This window comes from Solea solea, chromosome 12 (assembly GCF_958295425.1).
Source record: "Solea solea chromosome 12, fSolSol10.1, whole genome shotgun sequence".
Classification (NCBI taxonomy): Eukaryota; Metazoa; Chordata; class Actinopteri; order Pleuronectiformes; family Soleidae; genus Solea; species Solea solea.
The window spans coordinates 2,483,837-2,505,284 of NC_081145.1; the positions used below are offsets into that span (position 1 = coordinate 2,483,837).

Sequence of the window (21,448 nt, forward strand, 5' to 3'; positions counted from 1 at the left end):
CACCTTCAGCGCCGACGTCAGCCCTCAATGCCCAACCGGGTCAGAGTGATGATCATGAACGACCCGCTGAAAGCTCGACCAGCTGTCCAGGGTGTGACCCCATCTTTCGCCCTGTGTCAGCTGACATTGGTACAGCGCCCCGTGACCCTCATGTGTAGGATAAAGCAGTAAAAGATGGATCTGACAAACTAGAGCAGTATCAGTACAAGTAGCTGATATGCACTTCCACAATCTGAATAATGTTTCCTGCGATTCTGACATGACTTCACATCACTTCCTGTAGAACAGAACACAACAGAGAGCCACGCCCCCACAATCTACAACATGTTTTATTGTTTGTATTGAGTTTATTCCAGTTGCAAACAACTGGCTTGAAGTAGAAACAAGTGTTTGAATGATTTGTAAAAACAGAACAAAAACAGTCTATGGCTTACCGAGCATGACACTGAATCTATTTACTTACTCAAATCAACTCACTGACGATAACAAACTTGGAGCAAAAGCTTTTTTCTCTTTTATAAATATAAAAAAGGGAAGGAATGAAGGAAGGATGAAGGAAGGAAGGCCACTATGGGCCTAAAGGGGGGATAAAGTCTCTTTCAGCGAGACAGCTTAACACTCAACAGAGTTATACATATCCCATTTTCTGTTATGGCACCAGTATGAACGCATGCCCTGGACTCACCCTTTCACCTCGGGCAGGTTTAACAGCGCTCGCAGGCACTGAACCAACAAGGAGAAAAGAATCCGAGCTAAACAAATAAAACCACTACAAATCAGAGAGAGATCTTGACTGTCACATGAGGTATTGTGGATCAAAGCATTACCGTACATCAGTTCATCTTTTTGGGAATAGTATGGAGAATCATATTAGGCAATAACACAATAACAAAACAAAAACAACTCATCACATAGAATCTACATCAAAGCTGAGGATGTCAATACAATTTTCTATGAGAAAATTCAAACCTAGAATGGCAGTATATTGACATATATATGTATAAAAAAAACATCCAAAAATGTAGCAGCAAACAGGAGAAAAGCATTGATTTTAATCATTTATCTATTTAAACATGTAGCTGGGATTTATTTTCTATAGCAGCAGAATACAAGGAGTGTTTCTCTCCTACTCTCCATCCTTAACGTACAATCAGAAACCTCGTTTCCTCTCGAGCTTGATTTGACGGATGAGTTCGTCCTGGAATCCAGACGTGAGCCTTCAACCTTCTCTGCCACTTTCTGCTGCCTCTTCACTTGTGTTTAAGGTTTGTGCAAAATCATGTCGACAGTCTCAGCCCTCCTCTTTTCTGTTAGCTTCATCCCCATCACAGAATCCATAAGCCGTGTTTGAGGCGGAGCGGCGCTCTGGACTTAAACGTGAACAAGTGTTTCTGGCAGCGGTGGCTCTGGAGACAGTAAAACATCAGTGGGTGGAGCCACAGTCGACAAACTATAACGTCCAAGCTACAAAAAAATAAATAATACTATGTGAAAATAAAGTATTACTTTGACAATAAAAATAATACTTCTAATATTTATTTGTGGACCTTCTGCACGCTGAGATTTACTGAAGAGCGGCTCTACCTGTGTGACTCCACCCACACTGACCGGGGTTTGAACCTCTGTACCACAAACTGAACTAACTGATGATGAAGTTGACTGTTGAAGACATAAGCTTCCTGATTGGTTTATATGTTGCCATCTGACTATAATCTGTGAATTAAAAACTCAGTTTAGACTTTTTCAGCTCTCAGTCTAAGAATTCACTGCTCTGACAGGAAGTGACCACAGACCATGTGACACACTCGTGTCAGGGCTGGTGTCCTGCTGCTCACACTCCCATTTTATTTTCTTCTTTTACAAACTTAATCACTGTGATTTTTTTTTTTTTTTTTCAAATGAGCCAGCAGAGCTGACCAAAAGTGCTTTTTTTTATAAAACAAAAATAAAAGGTGGAATGGTGTTAGGGTCAAAGGAAAGACACGTGAAATGTAGATTGCTTTGTTTGCGTCTGCTTCAGTTTGATCTGGTCAAACTGCAGCAAGGTGAACAATGTCGTCAACAAATGAACACCGAGCGTCGTCTGCCCAACAGTCACAACCAGCAGACCACAGTCAGAGCATCCACACCAGACATGCTCTGAAAAACAAACTGACCAGAAAGTCTAAAATAACATAATAATAAAGTGACTAAACATAAGCAATCGGGGATAAATGGATGTCTGCACCGTAACAAGACAAACGAGGGAGAGTTTGAACAGACAGACTAAAACATTCTAGGTAAAATGAGTCTTTTCTCTTTCAGACTAAGTTCAGTCTGTGGTAATTAAAATATTCCTAGTTAATATTTGAGGGTGAAAACTATCTCCAGCCCATGTTTCCTCTCACTTTCTCTGTGATACCATGTCTACAGTTTCATTTCCCAGGATGGGAGGGGACAATGGCACAAAATGGAACTTTGTTGTTTATAGTTGTGGGGCCAGCAGGGGGCACTCTGTCCCTTCTAAGCATGTGCATGTGAGTGACATGTTGGGTCAGGCTCGTGGCCCGACCAGAAGGTAGGAGGTGAGGGAGCCTCCCATCACCAACCTCTATCCACAACTTGGTATGATCAGGTCACGGCGCGCTGCAGCGGGCGCGTGGCTTCAGATGTTGATGTCTCTGACGTCTGTCGGGGTGCAGGACAGGTCCACGTCCTCGTCCACACGTTTGGTTTCTGTCATTCCACCGTGCTGCTGAGCCTGTCGGAGGCTGGACTCCAGCAGAGACTCGATCTGCTCCTGACATGAGCGCAGGCAGTCCTGCAGGCGACACCATCAACAGTGAGTCAGCCAACGCTCCCGCACAGCCCACATCCACACAACCAATGCTGCCGTGTACGTACCGGATCACTGCGGATGACCTGTGACAGGAAGTTGGTGAGGTTCTGCGAGGACAGGGAGGCATCTTGGCTCTTCAGGTAGAGACCTTGAACAGCTGCCACCACACTGCCCGCTGCGACCATGGAGGGAGGACTGGCGATGAAGTTAACATCTGTGGAGGCGTCACAAATGACTTAGTTTCAACAGGGTTACACACACACACAGAGTCACAGACAATTACTGAATACAGTGATATTTGAGTTTTAACTTAAGTTTATGGATATTAACAGCTTCAACATGCTCAGGTCTACAATATCTTAAGCATATGTTAGCCACTTAATCTCAGTCTGAAACTGCTTTTTCTAACTGGAAACTGAAGTTTGTGTCACTTTATTAACCAATCAATATCTGGCTGCCCGTGGCCAAGTGGAAAGGGAACTTGGCTTGTAAACGGAAGGTCGCCGGTTCAAGTCACCACCAGGTCAAAAGGGCTGGGGTACCCCTGAGCAAGGTACCCAACCCCCATTGCTCCGGGGCGCTACACAGTGTGACAGCCCACTGCTCCTAATTCTAGGATGGGTCAAATGCAGAGAAATAATTTCTCTAAGGGGAATAAAGTGTATATTCTTTTTCTTTCTTCTTCTAATATCCAGCACCTCAGTGTTTTAGCAGACATGAAGGTATGTGGTCTAATCCTAACAATGGAGGCAGGATTCTGTGTCATACATCCAACAATGGAGTCACAAGATAACACATTTGAACGTAGTGATGAAGGCAGCGGGGGATCGATAGCTCCTGTGTGCTGGAGCTATTACACAGTGCTGTCCGCTCATACAACAGCACTTTTCTTCAGCATTGGCATTTATTAAACTCATGAATAAAGGAGAGTACAAGAAGTACATCAGTTCTGTTGGGGAAAACCTAAGTTCTACCATTAAGTAAATAAGGAACTGAGACAGAAGCAGAACATGCAGTAAGTAAAAGATCTGGACCTTTAAATAAAAGATATGTAGTTAACATCAGGAGTCAAGTATTGGCACAGGTGAGGTTATTACCTGTAGCACAGAGCGCCACAAAGGTCTGGGCGTGTTTCCTCAGGATCTGCTTGGTGGACAGGTGAATGTTCAGCTTGGACAGAAAGTGGTCGATGAAGTCATGAGGCGTGACTGAAGCCAGGTCCCACTTCAGCTTGTTGAGAACCAGCAGCTCCATTTGCTATGAACAAACCAGAGCAGAGGGATGTATTCATCACTTCCTCTGCTTTGCCTTTTATCTGCAGTCATACTCACTTCCTGTCAATTATTAATGCCTGCTTCGCCTTTATGGATAATATTGACAATGTAGTAATAAAAACTAATGTACATCAAGTCCCTCTGCAGTTACAATCATTAACGGATAGTTCCGATTTGTAAATATTGCTTTTATTTATTTGTGTACTTCTAAATACTTTATGTACACATGTATACTTACACTTACTTATAGTTACAATTAAAACCTAGTTTCAGATAAGAATGTGACTGGTTCCGTTTCCCTGTACCTCTGTCTGACAGCCACTAGGTGTCACTGCGAGACAGGCTTTCCTAGGCAATCACGGAGACATTCATGAAAACAGAGAGGCCTTCCAGCCACCATGGGAAAGTCACAGGCAGCCATTCAGCAAATGGTACGCTCCTATTATCAATTCATCATAGCATCGATCTGTGTCACTTAACAGCATAATCAATAATTAACAACCACGGTGGCTCTGAAAAATCCAGCTGGAACTCTCTGTATTCTGGTCATGTGCTCTCCTGTGTCTGCCCACTCATGAAGCTACATGTGTGTTACACAACATCACACAAGTCTGCAGAAAGGCAATTACCAGGAGTTCTCCAGGCTGGACTGAGTTGTCTGTGTAGATGCAGAGTTTCTCTGCCGTTAAAGGAACTGTCTCCTTCATCTTGGATGCTAGAAACATGCATGTGGCTCCCAGCAGCTGCAGTCGTGTTTTCCTGGTGGCCTCCACTGATAAAAATCTGTCCACATAGTTCATAGCCAGAGGAAAAACCTCCTCCTCACATTTTTGTTCCTCGCAGACCTGAGAGGTGAGAAGAATGCACTTTAGAAGCTGCTGCTGGTGGTTTGTTAAAGGCTGATTCCATGTGTACGTGCATATTCACTGGCTCACATTTATTACATTCACAGCTGTCTGCATTCAGTCGCTGCTCACAATCATCCACAACGAATTTCAAAGAAATGCAGCGTTTAGTGCAATTTGAATGAATTTAAACTCACATGTCATGTGTATGGCACCGTATTAAATGTAAACTCCATTGTAAACACCATCAGGTCTAATGTGCTGCGTTTATGGGCTGAGAAAGTAGCCGGGAATGAGTTTGCAGTCAGTTCTGACTGAGACACAAAGGTGGCGTCGATGCAAGTTTCACTCTCTAATTTCAACTTCGTCATCTTTTCAAAAAATATTTAGAAATATTTAAAAATTAGCAGGGCGCGTTTGGTTGACATGTAAATGATCCTCATCGAACGCCTGATCGTATGCGAAGTGAAGCCGTCGCGTTTAAACTCTTTGGCATTTTATGTGGATTTATTTCGAACACTCGGCTGTGTTCACGTGCTGCGCAGCGCTGCACCACTTCATAAATTAATTAAAAATACAACCATGCGCACAATTCAAGCCAAACCCGCATGTAAATATCGAAGACCATAGCATTTATCAAAGCCGACTATTGAAGTGTGTTGATTGTGTTTATTTGTGTACATTTTAGTGTATGTCGCTGTAATGTTCCCGGACACAGAGACCGAGAGGCTAAACAAAGTTGACCGGTTGATTCCAGTCAAACGAGCTGTTAGAGAAAATGTGGAAGCGACTTTTAGCAGAAAACACAGCTGAGCTGAGTGTCACTGCTGCTCACGCCACTCTTTACTTTTAACCACATTAAAATCATTCTCATATACAACAACAAAGATGGCGCAGTATACTGGCACGGGCCAGACTGCATACGTGTACATTACTGTTATTTTGGGGAAATAAATTCCACTTGTTATTAATTAGCTCACATTTCCTAAGCTTTAAGAAAACGTGGTGTGTCACATTAGCAACAAGTAAAGACATTCATTGTTTGAGCAAACGCGGCGTCTTGTCCTGCGTGGCCCACGGACCACCCACCCAGACAGACACGGCAGACACGGCACTTTTAGTGGCGAAGGTTTATGTAACACGAAGAGTGACAAAACTCACACAAGTCATTCATCACAGTTTGACGCTTTCCTGAGAAACTAGGCACAAAAACAAGCAGCGGAAACTCCGCCGCAGACCAACCTCTAACATCCAGGTGGACACTATTTTCCTCATTTTGGGGACTATTTCTTTCTGGACACACTTGAAGTAGTTTGGAGACGGCAGGTAGGTCTCCTCTGCCTTCAGCATGGTGTGGAGGACTCTGTCGTTGAGCAGGTTCACGTCCTGGTACGCTCTCCTGATGGAGTCCACCTCGCAGCACAGCAGCTGCTCCTCCATGGTGCTAGCTTACTTCTGCGGGTAATAACAGCACTGGTACCGCCGCCGCCGCTCCGGGTTCAGCGGCGAACAATGCGACAAAGTGCCGCTGTGATAAAGAGGTGAACAAGGTTTCACTGTTTAAACCGCTTTGTTGTCGCTGCTGCTGCTGCTGCTGCTGCTGCTGCCGCTGTTGCTGCTGCTGCTGCTGCTCCTGTGTGTGTGTGTGTGTGTGTGTGTGAGCTCTCTGAAGAACAGGACGCTTCCCCCGCGAGACAAAAAAAAACCCTGCCTCGCGCTCACCAGACACGCACGCACACAAACACAGAGCCTGCCGGCTGGCGCGCGCTCAAGGAGGCGGAGGTGGTGGGGTGGGCTTGGTTTCGCGCGGTGACGTCAGCTGTTGTTGGAGGGGCGGGGCGACCAAAGAGACATGTAGTCTGTGAGGGCACGCTCGAGGAAGGGAGACGATTATATACATATATATTAGGAAAGAGGGAGTTTGGGCGGGGCTTGGTGGTGCTGGGCGGTCCTGGAGGGAGGGGGGGGGGGGCTCTAAGTAAGCGTCGGTAGGGGGCGACAGGGGCTCACAACCACATCTCTCCCTCTGTCTCCCCCCTCTCTCTCGCTCTCTCTCTCTCTCTCCCTCACACACACACACACACACACACCAAACATGAGGTGAACACATGGGAGAGCAGTCATTTCATCTCTTATTTACACGCAGTCCTGCTCCAAAACAACTTCATGTCAGCTGTAAACATGCTAAAGACGCTAAAGTTGCTACCTGTTAGAATAGTGCAGTGTTCTATTAATGACAGGTTTGAGTAGATGTGAACAGAAACTTCATTCTCATTAAAAAGACAAAAACACAAGAGAATCCATTGATGGATAAAGTATTACCACAGAGCAAATAGTAAAGTTTAACACTAACATGTGCGCACACACACACACACACACACAAACGGGAGGAGACTTGAGTTGCACCAATGGGAGGAATTGCTGTTACTAGGCAGATGTCGGTGTAACTTTTCATGTGGGGAAAAGTTCAGTTGACTGGAAAAGTTGACCTTGTCATTGATAACCTCTTTACAAGTCTTTTGACATTTTTCAAAGAATCCACAGTGGAAAACCCTGCTGAGCCTCCCACACCCTGAAAACCACTCAGACAACACAGATCCATTTAGAATGCCTCAGGAAGCATAGATTTTACCACTGTACACACAGCAGATGAGTCCGGCTCTGTTATTGGAGTTAAAAACAGCATTTAGCACATTTTAATCTAGTTTCAATATGAATTGGAGCTTTTCACATTCCTGGAATTCCTCTCTTGGCTATTGGGTGAGTTACCGTAATGACTGAAGAGGCTTCCACTGGTGCAGGACGAGAACATCACACACTGTCACTACTCCAACACTCTTCACGATTCTTCCATAGAACTTTAGATAGTGTGTGATTTGATTTTCCATGCAATGTAGTGTATATTTTTGTTGACGTCCCCTTTACAAATGAGCACAGTACAACTCATATTCATATGTAATGTATTATATGTATGTATGTATGTATATACGTGTGTGTAATATATGTATAAATGTGTCTAATACCTGAAGCATACACTTTGACAGTATTTAATATTAATTAACTTCACTATAACTCACTACTACTTGCTTCTTTGCTTCACAGAGTAATTGTAAACACACACAGAGTGTGTGTGTGTGTGTGTGTGTGTGTGACATCTCACTTATTTATAGTTAAACCAGAATCAAATTGTGTAACTTTTTTGAAGTTGACATGTTGAAAAACAACAACAGAGAAAATGAAGAGTGTGAATCTCCTTCAAATCTAACTTCTCTCAGTGTCACACACACACACACACACTGAGGATTTATGTGTCAAACAAAGGGAGTGAGAGCATGTGACTTTTGCAGTGAGGCTCTTCTAGCAGTTTTATGGTAACAGGGGAAAGGACAGCAGAGTTGAAGTGAAAGCAGCAGGCAGGGCACAAAGTGAGACTGCTGATCACACCAGCACAGTGAAAAGAAGAAGTGATATGTCAACGCTACGTCTGACGTCTCCTGGTTGCTTCCTCAAAGCTGCCTGCAGCCCTTTGTTGAATTGGCTTGACGACAGTGTTTAATGCAGACAATCCATTATAATCCTTTGCCTTGTTTATTAGAATGTAATAAGTGTGTACGTATCAGTATGGGACGCAGGTGGTTGAGGAAATGTACATTCTACAAAACAAGAAAACAAACAAAAGAGTGAAAAATGAGAGTAACATGTGAAACAAAGGAGAAAGTGTGGAGGACGTGTGTAATATTAATGCCAAATCACAGTGGATGACAAGTCTCAGTAAAACGACCACAGTTTGAAGGTGTAAGTAAGTCCATCAAGAACATGAGGAGCCAGCAGCTGCTGCTGCTGCTTCATTAAACACAAATGAAGCTTTTCAACAACTCCTGTGTGCTCTGATTTTATTCTATATATTTAATACTTTTATTTCCTGTTTTTCTATTTTCTCCGTCCTCCTCAGATCTTTGGCTGCTGTAATGCTGCAAATTGCCCATGTGGTTGTGAATCTTATTTTTAAAGCAACACAAACTTTTGTTTCCAGCTGAAAAACAACATATTGTTAAAGGAAAACGTCACTGATTCACATTTAGCTTTGTTTTACTAGAATAGGGGAAGTATTTTTGACCTCAGTTTCCCCTGAGTGGAGAAATATCTTCATTCTTTACTTTGTAACGTGTCCACCACTGACGCTTGGACCTGTTAGCGTGACTGTTAGCAAAGATGGCGGACACTGTTTACATTCTGGGAATGCGGTCCCTCCCCCTACGGGACTAGTGTTGCAGTTTCAGTGTCAGTGTTGGGCACGTAACAAAGAAAAAGAATAAAGAAGAAGATATTTCTGACATTGGGACGCATCATTTTTCAAAAACACTTCCCCTATTCAACTAAAACAAAGCTAAATGCAAATCAGTGAAGTTTTCCTTTAAGATTTCAGACTTAAACTGGCATAGATTTGAGATTAGATTAGATCACCTGCCTGCCAGCCACTCCCTGCTCATTAGTCCAACTCTCCCCACCTGTTGCACTCAGCTGCTTCTGATCAACCCAGTATATAAGCTCCCCTCTCAGTTCACTCAGTGCCACATTGTTCTATGTCAACAGTACTAGTCTCTCCAGTGTTTTTCGGATTGAGTCCCGGTACCAACCCTGCCTGCTCTGTCTCTGCCCCGGTGATCCATTGGCCTTCTGCCCCCGACACCAGATTCTGACTGCTGGTTCCTGTGGACCCGTCATCTCCCTTGTGTGGGCTTGTCGTCTTGGGCTCAAGTTCCCTCTGCATTTCACGGTGCAGAGCTCAGCCTACCAACTGTTGTGTGTGTGTGTGTGTTCCTGTGCATCACACACCAGTCTGCTTCCCAGCCCACCTGCGGCAGACACGCTCCATCCTCAGATCTCCAGTGAGCCCAGCTTCCCCTTGCTGGGTTTTCATTGAACCATCACTGGACATTGTGTTAAATAAACGTCATGACCAACTGTCTGCCTGCCTCCGTGTACTGCATGTGTGTCCTTCCCTGACGCGTTACACTTTTGTTTTGGCACCGGTTTCCTCGGTTATTTCAGGGTACTAGAGAACTCCCCTGCAGCTTCAGTCACACTCTGATCCCACTGAAAGTACAATTTCAGTGGGACCGCCATGTTTACACTGAACAGTGTTTTACGTGTCAGTACCTGGTACCCGGTGGTAGCCGATACTCCAATGTGACATCATCAGACTGCCGGCCACTGTATGGTCGGGGAATGTGGTCACTGGAAGAGTCATGAGCGCGGCGTCCGACACAAGAATCACAGGACAGACCTGTAGATCAGTTAAAATCCTCAAACCGTACGTTTATTGCCAACATTTTAGAAAAGGTGCTACGATGACCCCGCCCACATACTGTGAAGTACTGTGAGTACAGACGAGTCGTGCTAGAAATGTTTCTCACTGGCAGCAGCTTTACGAGCGTTACAAAGAAACTTGTAAAGGGTGTTTTGAACATTTCAAAGTCTCTTTGTGTCATTAGGAAAGAAAACTAACGTGAAGTCTCATACTGCATTATAATACTCACTGTACACAAGTAAATGTTTGAGTTAATAGTGCCCTAAAGACGACGTGTGAGCACTTTCACTGTGACTTTCACAGAATGTGGATAACATGTTACACTCACGTTCTCAGGCCCAGACTTTCATTCAGTCTGTTGTGTGTGTGTGTGTGTTTGTGAGAGAGAGAGAGAGAGAGAGCGTGACTGTGCATGCTTATCTTATCTTGTCTCACACCATGCCCCATGGGCTCTTTTACCTATTTTTGTACTTCTCATATCATTTTTTTAACGTGTATGAGCCTATTGTCTCTCTCTCAAACACACACACACACACCTATACCCTTAAACATTGTTCACTCATTCATATAAATGTCTTACTAGATGACAACATGCATGCCTGTCATTTCTGCATGTGCCAACACCAATGTAACCATTTTTGCATAATATTTGCATAATATTTGCATGTTCTTCTACTTTTTTGCTCTTCACTTAAATGTGTTGACTTATTATATATTATATATTATTCCAGGACATTTTCTTTGGTTTTATTAGTGTGTGTGTGTGTGTGTGTGTGTGTGTGTGTGTTCTGAAAGTCTTACTTAGAATATGAAGAGAGGGATCAGAACTTCAAAGCCAGGCTGAATACAAATGTCACCACTTCCCTTCCTCCAGCCATCACACACAGGGGCAGAAAGAAAGAGGGTTTTTCCTTTCTCAGCTGAGGGCAGATCCACAATGACCCTGCAAAGATGGATAGGGAGATTGTCCTGTGAAGTGATCCGCGAACACAGATAGGCGGGGGTCACTCTGGCCAAGTGTGTGTGTGTGTGTGTGTGTCCTGCACCATCACTGACCTAACAGCTACTCTGTTCTGGCCTGATGGGTGGGTGCTCAGAGGCCATGTAGGGCCAAGGGCAAGGATAAGAGAGAAAACAGCACAATGGATCAGTGGTGGTGTGTGTGTGTGTGTGTGTGTGTGTGTGTGTGTGTGTGGGTGTGGGGGGGCATTAATCTCTATCTCACACTCACAGTTGTGTCTACAGGGTGCTGCTATGACACATTAGTGTAAATGGGGCTCTTGCTAATTGTTGCCCTGTCAATGTTTGACATACAGCACAGCTCAGTGGCTCCAATAAGCTTCAGTGACAATATCAAGAATATGTTCCAACCTGCAGCCTCTTTATCCTCCTGACTACCAGCAACAAAAAATATTATAAAACATTGTGACCAAAGCCACACCCCTTCACATTTGGTATCATTGAAACGCCCTAAATGTCCTCTGGAGTCAGCAAAAGGAGTTCATTCAGTAGTGGTTTACAAATGTCCTCCACAGAGTCAGGAGCTCATATGTAATCCAAATTCTATGCACTTCTGCTTTGCAGACAGTAAGTCATTTGTTTAGAGTTTCCTGTTAGTTTGGCTTGATGACGACCAGGAGACACCAGTGGTGTATGGAGTACTGGAAATGTCTGTAATATGTGATATACTTGAGTTTGAAAAGGACATTTGTTGCTAGATTTATTACCTGATTTATTCCCTTCCCTAGAAAAATGCTCATGTACATTTTCTAAATGGGACAACCTGTCAAAATCAAGTTTTAAGAATAACTCTCCTTTTCTTCATTTTTACTGTTTATCTCTAATATAGTAAGGAAAAACTCAAATGAAGTAAAGTACTTTAAGTAAAAAATAATGGATTACAGTAACACAATATTATTACTTTACATAAACTGGGATTGGCTCCATCTCCCTCTGCGACTCTCTAGAGCACAGATAATGCAGTTAAATGAATGAATGTGTGTGTGTATAAATGAATGAATGATTCACCAATGATTTTCTGAGCCTTCTTGAGTAGGTCGCAGCATTTATCACATAAACATTACATTTCCTAACTTCCTAACTTAAAACACCACAAACAGCTCTATGAGCTCTCACCTCATAATGACTCGGTCAGTTGTGATAAGATGATACTTCCTGTGATTTGAGTCTGGGGCCATAGATCAATCCCTGTGTCTCCCACACTGTCAATTTAAAGTAAATCTACCTCATTTGAAGAGAGTTTGTTCTGTGGTTTGTGGCATGCAGCCATTCTCTCATCTCATTTGACAAAACTCATGTGAAGCAGCTGAGGCTTAGTCCCTATCCACATGGAAACACGGCATCATTTCACAAATCCATCCACACAGAACCCCCAGAACCATTCCAAACGCTGTAGTACATGCACACGTCAGGCCTGTAAGTGGCGCTGAAACGCTACACCAAAAACAGAAGGCGACGTCATACATTATATAGATATAAACAGAAACGGAGAAAGAACAGAGCCAGGGGAAAGAAAGAGAAATAAACGAAGAAAATGAAAAGAAAATGGCTCAGGACACGTTAGCAGAAGAAGAAGCGGTCCGGCAGCCGCAGACACTCGCTCCACACTCTCGGTCAGGCTGACCTGGGTTTACCCGCCGATTTATCTGCAATTGATGAACCACCATCAAAGCAGCTGTTATTCATGAGCTGTTTAATGTTTCTGAAGCTGCAGTGGCTGTGATTAATGCACAAGCCACGAGGGATATCACACGTGCCCCATGTCCTGTGCATTTGGATAGCTGGAGCCTGTTGGGAGGGGGAAGGTGTGAGAATTGTCCCATTGTCTTTCAAATCTGCAGTAGAAGTCTTTCAGGTTGTTGGCGAGTTGGAGGTTTTCAGGGGAGTGGGGGTTTAGGCTTTGATAGTTGGTGATTTGTCGTTAGCTGAGAACTGCTGTTGAAGTTTCTCAGAGTCGTTTAGCTTCCCTCACCGCCTTCCTAAACCTGTACTTCGACTCCATATACCTAACTCTGTCCCCACTCCTGAAGGCCTCCTCCTCCTCCTTCCTCAACCATCGGAGTTTTGTAGAGAACCAAGGTTTGTCGTTGTTGTAGCTCATCGTATGTAGCAGTCCTCACAGAAGCTGATGAATGAGGCCACAGTGTCTGTGTACTCATCCAGGCTGTTGGTTGCAGACCTGAATATATCCCAGTCAGTAAACTCCAAACATGCCTGAAGCGCCTCCACGCTCTCAGGAGTCCACTGCTTCCATGTCCTCACAACAGAAAGTTTTAATGTCTGCCTGTATGCAGGAATCAGTCACGTGTCACATGGTGTAACGATGGTCCAGAATGTTCTCCTCTCTGGTTGGGCATTTATTGAATTGTCTGTATTTGAGGATTTCATGTGTGAGGCCTTGTGAAAGTCACCGAGGACAATAACTAAGGAGTTTGGGTATGTCCACTCCATGCCCAGTATCTGGTCCGGCAGTGCAAGCTGCAATTAATGAAGCAAACTAATGGGGGGGGCTTACAGTTTATGGAGAATAATTCCAGATGAGGATCACAGTAAGGTCAGTGCACCAGCCATTGATTAGGTAAAAACAGACACCTCCACCTTTCTTTTGCCTGTCAGCTCCGCCCTGAGAAGTCGGAAGCCAGTCAGCTGTAGTGCGGACTCCATTACCGCGGAGTAGCACGAGAGCATTGGCCCACTTTCCTCTCCTCCGGCGTCTCACCGTGCGGGCCAAGGTGACGGCACCTTTGACCAGAATGTCCAGAAAAGGAACAATCCTCGTTCTTTCTGCTTGGGGGGTTGTTGTCCTGAGGTTCATTAGCTGTTTTCTGGAGTAGGATGTTCCAATGGTGTTGCCAGAAGCAGTGTAAACAAACAAAAAAAACAGAGGCGTCCATAGTCCATCTTCTACCACTTTATGTGTATATATATAATTACTAAGTCCTAGATGAAAAGGGCTACCATCATATGATTTAAAGGTGATTTTCACACTAATTAATGTTTTTTTTTCAGACAGTTCTTTAATAATCTCACATATGTTAACTTTCTTTTGAAAACAAGATTTTACATACAGACCCTGTAATTGGGAAGATATACACCATTTATTTTGAATAAGACATTTCAGACAGGAGGCAAGTAAAAATAGGCTTCATATGAAAAAGGTTAAATCATGTTTGAGAAGAGTAACCTGTGGAGTGCCACAAGGTTATTTATTGAACAAAGGATTTATTGAATAAAAACTGCCGTAGGATTGAACACAAAAGAAAAGACTGGGGACATTTTAGACTGACGAAGAGACGGATGTAGGCATTGTCAGCTTAAAGCATTAAATGTTTAGAAGTTAATGGATGGTAGAAAGACACGAAATGGTGTCTTTATTGGGACACAAATGGGAATCCAATTCAATGAGTCAAGCTTTAACCATAGTTAACCATAACTAAGTGAGTCCATACACATGAAATGTCTGGTGTCCCCAGTAACTGTTTAGGGAATTCTGTGATAATGTCAAATCCCTCATTACAATGTTTTGTTGGACTCACTGACCCTGCTCCAACTGCCCAAAATAAGTGCTATTGATGCTAGACCAACAAAGAACCACCCACACCAGGGGAGGTACCAGAGTAGAGTATGCTATTGTGGGGTAGAAAGACCTGGTTCCAGATTAAACACCAGCATGGACCTGGCCCTGGAACAGCCTTTGAAAACAGGAATTACAGGCCATCTGACTGAATCCACTGCGTGTAAAGTACCAGTAAAGATTATGTTGTCACTGCCAGACCAGAACAATTGTCAAAAGGGGCAGGGGGTTCACACCTTTTAGTAGCTTTCTGTTGTCAAAGTGCCCCCCAAAACATTTGTATTTATATACTGCCAAACCACAAACAAACATCTCAAGGCACTGTGCATTGTGAAGAAAGTAAGTAGAGAAACACAACAGTTCACCAGGCATCAGAGGAGAGAAAAACATTTCTGACAGAACCAAAGATGTGCAGCATCTGCCTCGACCGGTTGGGGTGAAAGGAAAAATGGGAGACACAGGAGAGGTGGGGGACATAAGGGAGGGGTGGGGGCTGAGGAAGAGATAGAAGAGAGAGAGACCTGGAGCAGAAATATAACAGCTGCAATAAGTTATAGGTTCAGACATGAATGACATGTTTATAGAACTACAATGTCTTCATACAAGCAATTGCAAAGATTGTTGAAGAACATTATACTGACGAATGGATCTGGATCCTGCAGCCTGCAAGAGAGAGATACAAGGAAGGAAAGGCACACACTAGGGAAAGAAAGAACAAGGTTAATGACATATATGGAGGTCATATTCATAACCTGAGTGTGAGAGAGTGAGTGTGAGTGTGCCACAGGAATTCCCCCAGCAGTCCAGGTCTATAGCAGCATAACTAAGAGATGGTCCAGGTTTCCCTGAGCCAGCTCTAACTATGAGCTTTATCAATAAGGAAAGTTTTAAGTCTTTAAAACAGAGAGAGAGGCTCCGCCTCCTGAACTGTCACTGGGAGCTGCCCCATCCTCTGTGTGGGAGTGGCGACCGCAGCTCACCACCTCCTGCAGTACATCTTACACCTACCTGGCACTTCTCCGTATCCACTGCTAGATCATCAGTTCATGGTAATGATATTAGCCAGGTTTCAGTTTGATATTCTAATACTTTATCTGCCTCAGGTTCATCACCCGCTTCACTCTCCTACTTCCATCTGCTCTGGACCAAGAAAAACCAAGCTCTCTCCACCCTGCCTTCCCACTTCACCACCAAACAGTTTGACTTTCCAATATATCTCATTAAACTGCGCAATCGGTCCATGGTCAATTCAGTGTCCACAGAAGAAAGAAGACGCTACCGTTACTCCCACTGTTAACTGACAGACGACCGTACAGTGCAGGGAAGTGAGATCCGATGGTCCAGGTGTAAACAGTCAAAGGTTACGCTGTCCACTTGATACTGATCAGATGATACTGGACGGATGTTTATATCAGGTGTGAACAGGGCCTATGTTTAGTTGGTGACCGCTACCCTCCCACCATCAGATACAAGTACTCCTCATAGAGCTCAGTGTGTCACCACATGACATGTAGTTAGAAAGGACCTTTGGGAGTTTGGTGAGAAAAATAGATACACTTGTCTTTTGTTTAACTTGCAGTGGTTTTGTGGACCAGGATGTGTTTTAGTGGAGGTGGAGGGAAAAGAGGATTATTTACTTCTTTTTTGACAACACATACTTGTTACCCTGTCCACTGTGATTACAGTGTTTCTGCTTGGTCATGTTGGTCCACAAAAAAGCTTGTGAGTGTGAGCACCCAGCTAAGTATAGTATGTCTGGAATGGTTGTTGATGGAGTGTTGATGATGTTCCTCAGTGTGTCTGTCTGAGGAATGCACTTGTATGATATTGCAAAATTGCAATGTCAAGCACTTTGCTTTATTAACCATGTACCGTGGAAAGAGAACTCTGCCTGTTTCTTTTCACAATAATGAGAAAATAACTTTAAAGTTGATATATTATTCTACTAAATTGTAAAACTACCAATCTCAATCCTATTCACAATATCCCACACCTCAAAATGACGTCATGAAATGTTCTTCAGTTCATGTCATAAAGAAGCAAAGAGAAGCTGCAGCTCTAATGTTCATCATCACGGTTGTGTGTACTGGGTTCTTAGGGGAACTATGAACTATGAAATCTTTCCTTTAGTGTCATTGTATCATTGTATCACAACTACAAAAAAACAAAACAATTTGGTAAAAAATCAACAACATTCAACTGTTAAGTTTGCGTGTGCTCAGTGTAGAGAGAAGCTGTTGCTGAGTGTTTTGAGTGATCTGTAGCGTTTCCTTGAGAGCAGCTAACAGATGGTGTCCTGGGTGAGTGCAGTCATTGACAATGGCCAAGGCTTTACTGAGATGTTGGCCACCTCCTCCAGGGAGGGAATGGGATGGCCAATGATCTTCAGCTGTATTTATAACCCCCTGCAGAGCCTTTTGGTCTGCTGCCAAGCAGCTGGCGACCCAGACAGTGAGGCAGTTAACAGCACGCTCATTTACAAAAGTGTGCGCAGGATTAATGTGAAAGGTTGGCGTACGTATGAAACACAGAAAGTGCTTACGCACATAAATATTCTAATTGATAAAACCATGCACATGCACCTCTCACGCTAGTTTCTCTTTATAGAACACAATCAACTCCTAATTCAGTACATTTGCAAGCTTCAGGTAATATGGTTTGTCATTTTTTAGTGTGGATGACTCCTCAAAGCTGCTTTATATCACAGTTTTGACATTCGCCCATTCACACAGCGCCAAGACACATCATGCGAATAGTGAAGCCAGGAATCTAACGCACAACCTTCCCTGTAAATATTGTCTGTAATATTAATGTTCCAGAGTGATTGGAAAGTCATGGTAAACATACAGAGAAGAGGGAAGAAGATAGATTATTATTGTTATTATTATAATAATAATAATAATTAGAACAATCATTTATCTCTTTTGTAAAACACATGATCTGTTACAGCATCCTCGATTAGAATGAATGGGATGAATGAGTGAATTTAGAAGCACAATATTATAATTAAACATGTACTTTCTGGATGGATTTCCTATAAAACACCTGTGCTGCGGAGCTCACTCTCGCTTGGTGTTAGTAGATATAATCTGAAATAATTCTACTAACATACCCATACCAAAGAAGGCAATAATGCTTCCAGACCTGTAGCCCTACATCATTACTAAAGTACTAATGAAATGTCTTTAAAAATGTGTTGTGTGATCACTAAGATCAGGTATGTACAGCAATTAGAAATTCTACCAGTTACATATAAGCAGGGGTGAAGTACAGATGCTGCAACCACTCAAAAAGCTGGATGTCCATCCTTCAGTTATCAGGTGATACATGAACATTCTTGGCTCCTTTCCTGTTCACCCTGAACACAACTCCCCTACCTGCCACCTGGAAGAGACTGGACCAACTGATTAGGAAGGCCAGCTCTGTGCTGGGCTGCCCCTGGACTCAGTGCAGGTGGTGGGAGAGAGGAGGATGATAGCAAGGCTAACATCGCTGCATGTCACTGTCAGCACTGAGCACCTCCTTCACTCCAAGTGTGTGAAGGAAAGATATCAAAGGTCCTTCCTGCAGCTGTAAGACTTTACAACAACCAGCAGTGTTCCCTGCAGACCCAGTCACCACTGTGATCACTAAAATACTCAATTCTCTTATCCACTGTCACAATTCTATGCTCCACCGTGCACCTGTAATAATGACAGTGCTGATACATCAATAATATTTTATCATATACAATCATAGTCTGAGGCTGAGGTACATGTCTCTGAGACACTGGTAACACTGTACCTCAGAGACACTGTACCTCAGCGACACTGTACCTCAGAGACACTGTACCTCAGAGACACTGTACCTCAGAGACACTGTACCTCAGCGACACTGTACCTCAGAGACACTGTACCTCAGACACTGTGCCTCAGAGACACTGTACCTCAGCGACACTGTACCTCAGCGACACTGTACCTCAGACACTGTGCCTCAGAGACACTGTACCTCAGAGACACTGTACCTCAGCGACACTGTACCTCAGAGACACTGTACCTCAGAGACATGTACCTCAGAGACACTGTGCCTCAGAGACACTGTACCCTAGAGACATGTGCCTCAGAGACACTGTGCCTCAGAGACATGTACCTCAGAGACACTGTACCTCAGAGACACTGTGCCTCAGAGACACTGTACCTCAGAGACATGTACCTCAGAGACATGTACCTCAGAGACATGTACATCAGAGACACTGTACCTCAGAGACACTTTACCTCAGAGACATGTACCCCAGAGACATGTACCCCAGAGACACTGTACCTCAGAGACGTGTACCTCAGAGACACTGTGCCTCAGAGACACTGTACCTCAGAGACACTGTACCTCAGAGACATGTACATCAGAGACACTGTACCTCAGAGACATGTACCCCAGAGACACTATACCTCAGAGACATGTACCTCAGAGACACTATACCTCAGGTACATGTACCTCAGAGACACTGTGCCTCAGAGACATGTACCTCAGAGACACTGTGCCTCAGAGACACTGTACCTCAGAGACATGTACCTCAGAGACATGTACGTCAGAGACATTGTACCTCAGAGACATGTACGTCAGAGACACTGTACCTCAGAGACACTGTACCTCAGCGACACTGTACCTCAGAGACACTGTGCCTCAGAGACACTGTACCTCAGAGACACTGTACCTCAGCGACACTGTACCTCAGAGACACTGTACCTCAGACACTGTGCCTCAGAGACACTGTACCTCAGCGACACTGTACCTCAGCGACACTGTACCTCAGAGACACTGTACCTCAGACACTGTGCCTCAGAGACACTGTACCTCAGAGACACTGTACCTCAGCGACACTGTACCTCAGAGACACTGTACCTCAGAGACATGTACCTCAGAGACACTGTGCCTCAGAGACACTGTACCCTAGAGACATGTGCCTCAGAGACACTGTGCCTCAGAGACATGTACCTCAGAGACACTGTACCTCAGAGACATGTACCTCAGAGACACTGTGCCTCAGAGACACTGTACCTCAGAGACATGTACCTCAGAGACATGTACATCAGAGACACTGTACCTCAGAGACACTTTACCTCAGAGACATGTACCCCAGAGACACTGTACCTCAGAGACGTGTACCTCAGAGACACTGTGCCTCAGAGACACTGTACCTCAGAGACACTGTACCTCAGAGACATGTACATCAGAGACACTGTACCTCAGAGACACTGTACCTCAGAGACATGTACCCCAGAGACACTATACCTCAGAGACATGTACCTCAGAGACACTATACCTCAGGTACATGTACCTCAGAGACACTGTGCCTCAGAGACATGTACCTCAGAGACACTGTGCCTCAGAGACACTGTACCTCAGAGACATGTACCTCAGAGACATGTACGTCAGAGACACTGTACCTCAGAGACATGTACGTCAGAGACACTGTGCCTCAGAGACACTGTACCTCAGAGACACTGTACCTCAGAGACACTGTGCCTCAGAGACACTGTACCTCAGAGACACTGTACCTCAGCGACACTGTACCTCAGACACTGTACCTCAGAGACACTGTACCTCAGAGACACTGTGCCTCAGAGACATGTACATCAGAGACACTGTACCTCAGAGACATGTACCCCAGAGACACTATACCTCAGAGACATGTACCTCAGAGACACTGTGCCTCAGAGACACTGTACCTCAGAGACATGTACCTCAGAGACACTGTACGTCAGAGACACTGTACCTCAGAGACACTGTACCTCAGAGACATGTACGTCAGAGACACTGTACCTCAGAGACATGTACGTCAGAGACACTGTACCTCAGAGACATGTACCTCAGAGACACTGTACCTCAGAGACATGTACCTCAGAGACACTGTGCCTCAGAGACACTGTACCTCAGAGACATGTACCTCAGAGACACTGTACCTCAGAGACATGTACCTCAGAGACACTGTACCTCAGAGACACTGTACGTCAGAGACACTGTACCTCAGAGACACTGTACCTCAGAGACATGTACGTCAGAGACACTGTACCTCAGAGACATGTACGTCAGAGACACTGTACCTCAGAGACATGTACCTCAGAGACACTGTACCTCAGAGACATGTACCTCAGAGACACTGTACCTCAGAGACACTGTACCTCAGAGACATGTACCTCAGAGACACTGTGCCTCAGAGACACTGTACCTCAGAGACATGTACCTCAGAGACACTGTGCCTCAGAGACACTGTACCTTAGAGACATGTGCCTCAGAGACACTGTGCCTCAGAGACATGTACCTCAGAGACACTGTACCTCAGAGACATGTACCTCAGAGACACTGTGCCTCAGAGACACTGTACCTCAGAGACATGTACCTCAGAGACACTGTGCCTCAGAGACATGTGCTTCAGGGACAATAACAAAAATGCAAAAACACACCATCTTCCATTGAGAAGCTGCAGCAATATCTGACACTACTACAACAATACTAAACATTAACAAAATCTGTAGGAGCACAACAAATGTGTGATGACCTTCTGGGATTGTCCCTGGTTATTGATCGTGGCAGCTGCTCCCTCATCATCTAAACTGGGACTATTGATCG

At 44.3% G+C, this 21,448-nt stretch overlaps 1 protein-coding gene across 1 annotated transcript; it reads right to left on the reverse strand.

The window, feature by feature from the left end:
- Positions 1–311: 311 nt before the first annotated feature.
- ccnd1 (cyclin D1) lies at positions 312–6,753 on the reverse strand. Its single transcript, XM_058646177.1, has 5 exons — positions 6,180–6,753; positions 4,722–4,937; positions 3,916–4,075; positions 2,884–3,032; positions 312–2,800 (listed from the first exon to the last, which is right to left on the reverse strand). The coding sequence occupies exons 1-5, from the start codon at positions 6,375–6,377 to the stop codon at positions 2,645–2,647; spliced, it is 879 nt and encodes a 292-aa protein (XP_058502160.1). The 5' UTR covers positions 6,378–6,753; the 3' UTR covers positions 312–2,644.
- Between the last annotated feature and the right edge of the window lie 14,695 nt (positions 6,754–21,448).

Bases quoted from the DNA above. Each gene is read 5' to 3' on its own strand.
- ccnd1 (XM_058646177.1), bottom strand. From the start codon at position 6,377: ATGGAGGAGCAGCTGCTGTGCTGCGAGGTGGACTCCATCAGGAGAGCG. The intron at 4,938-6,179 runs GTTGGTCTGCGG...CTCACCTCTCAG, and splicing joins TGTCCACCTGGATGTTAGAG to GTCTGCGAGGAACAAAAATG. The intron at 3,033-3,915 runs GTAATAACCTCA...ACGCCTCCACAG, and splicing joins TGTGGCGCTCTGTGCTACAG to ATGTTAACTTCATCGCCAGT.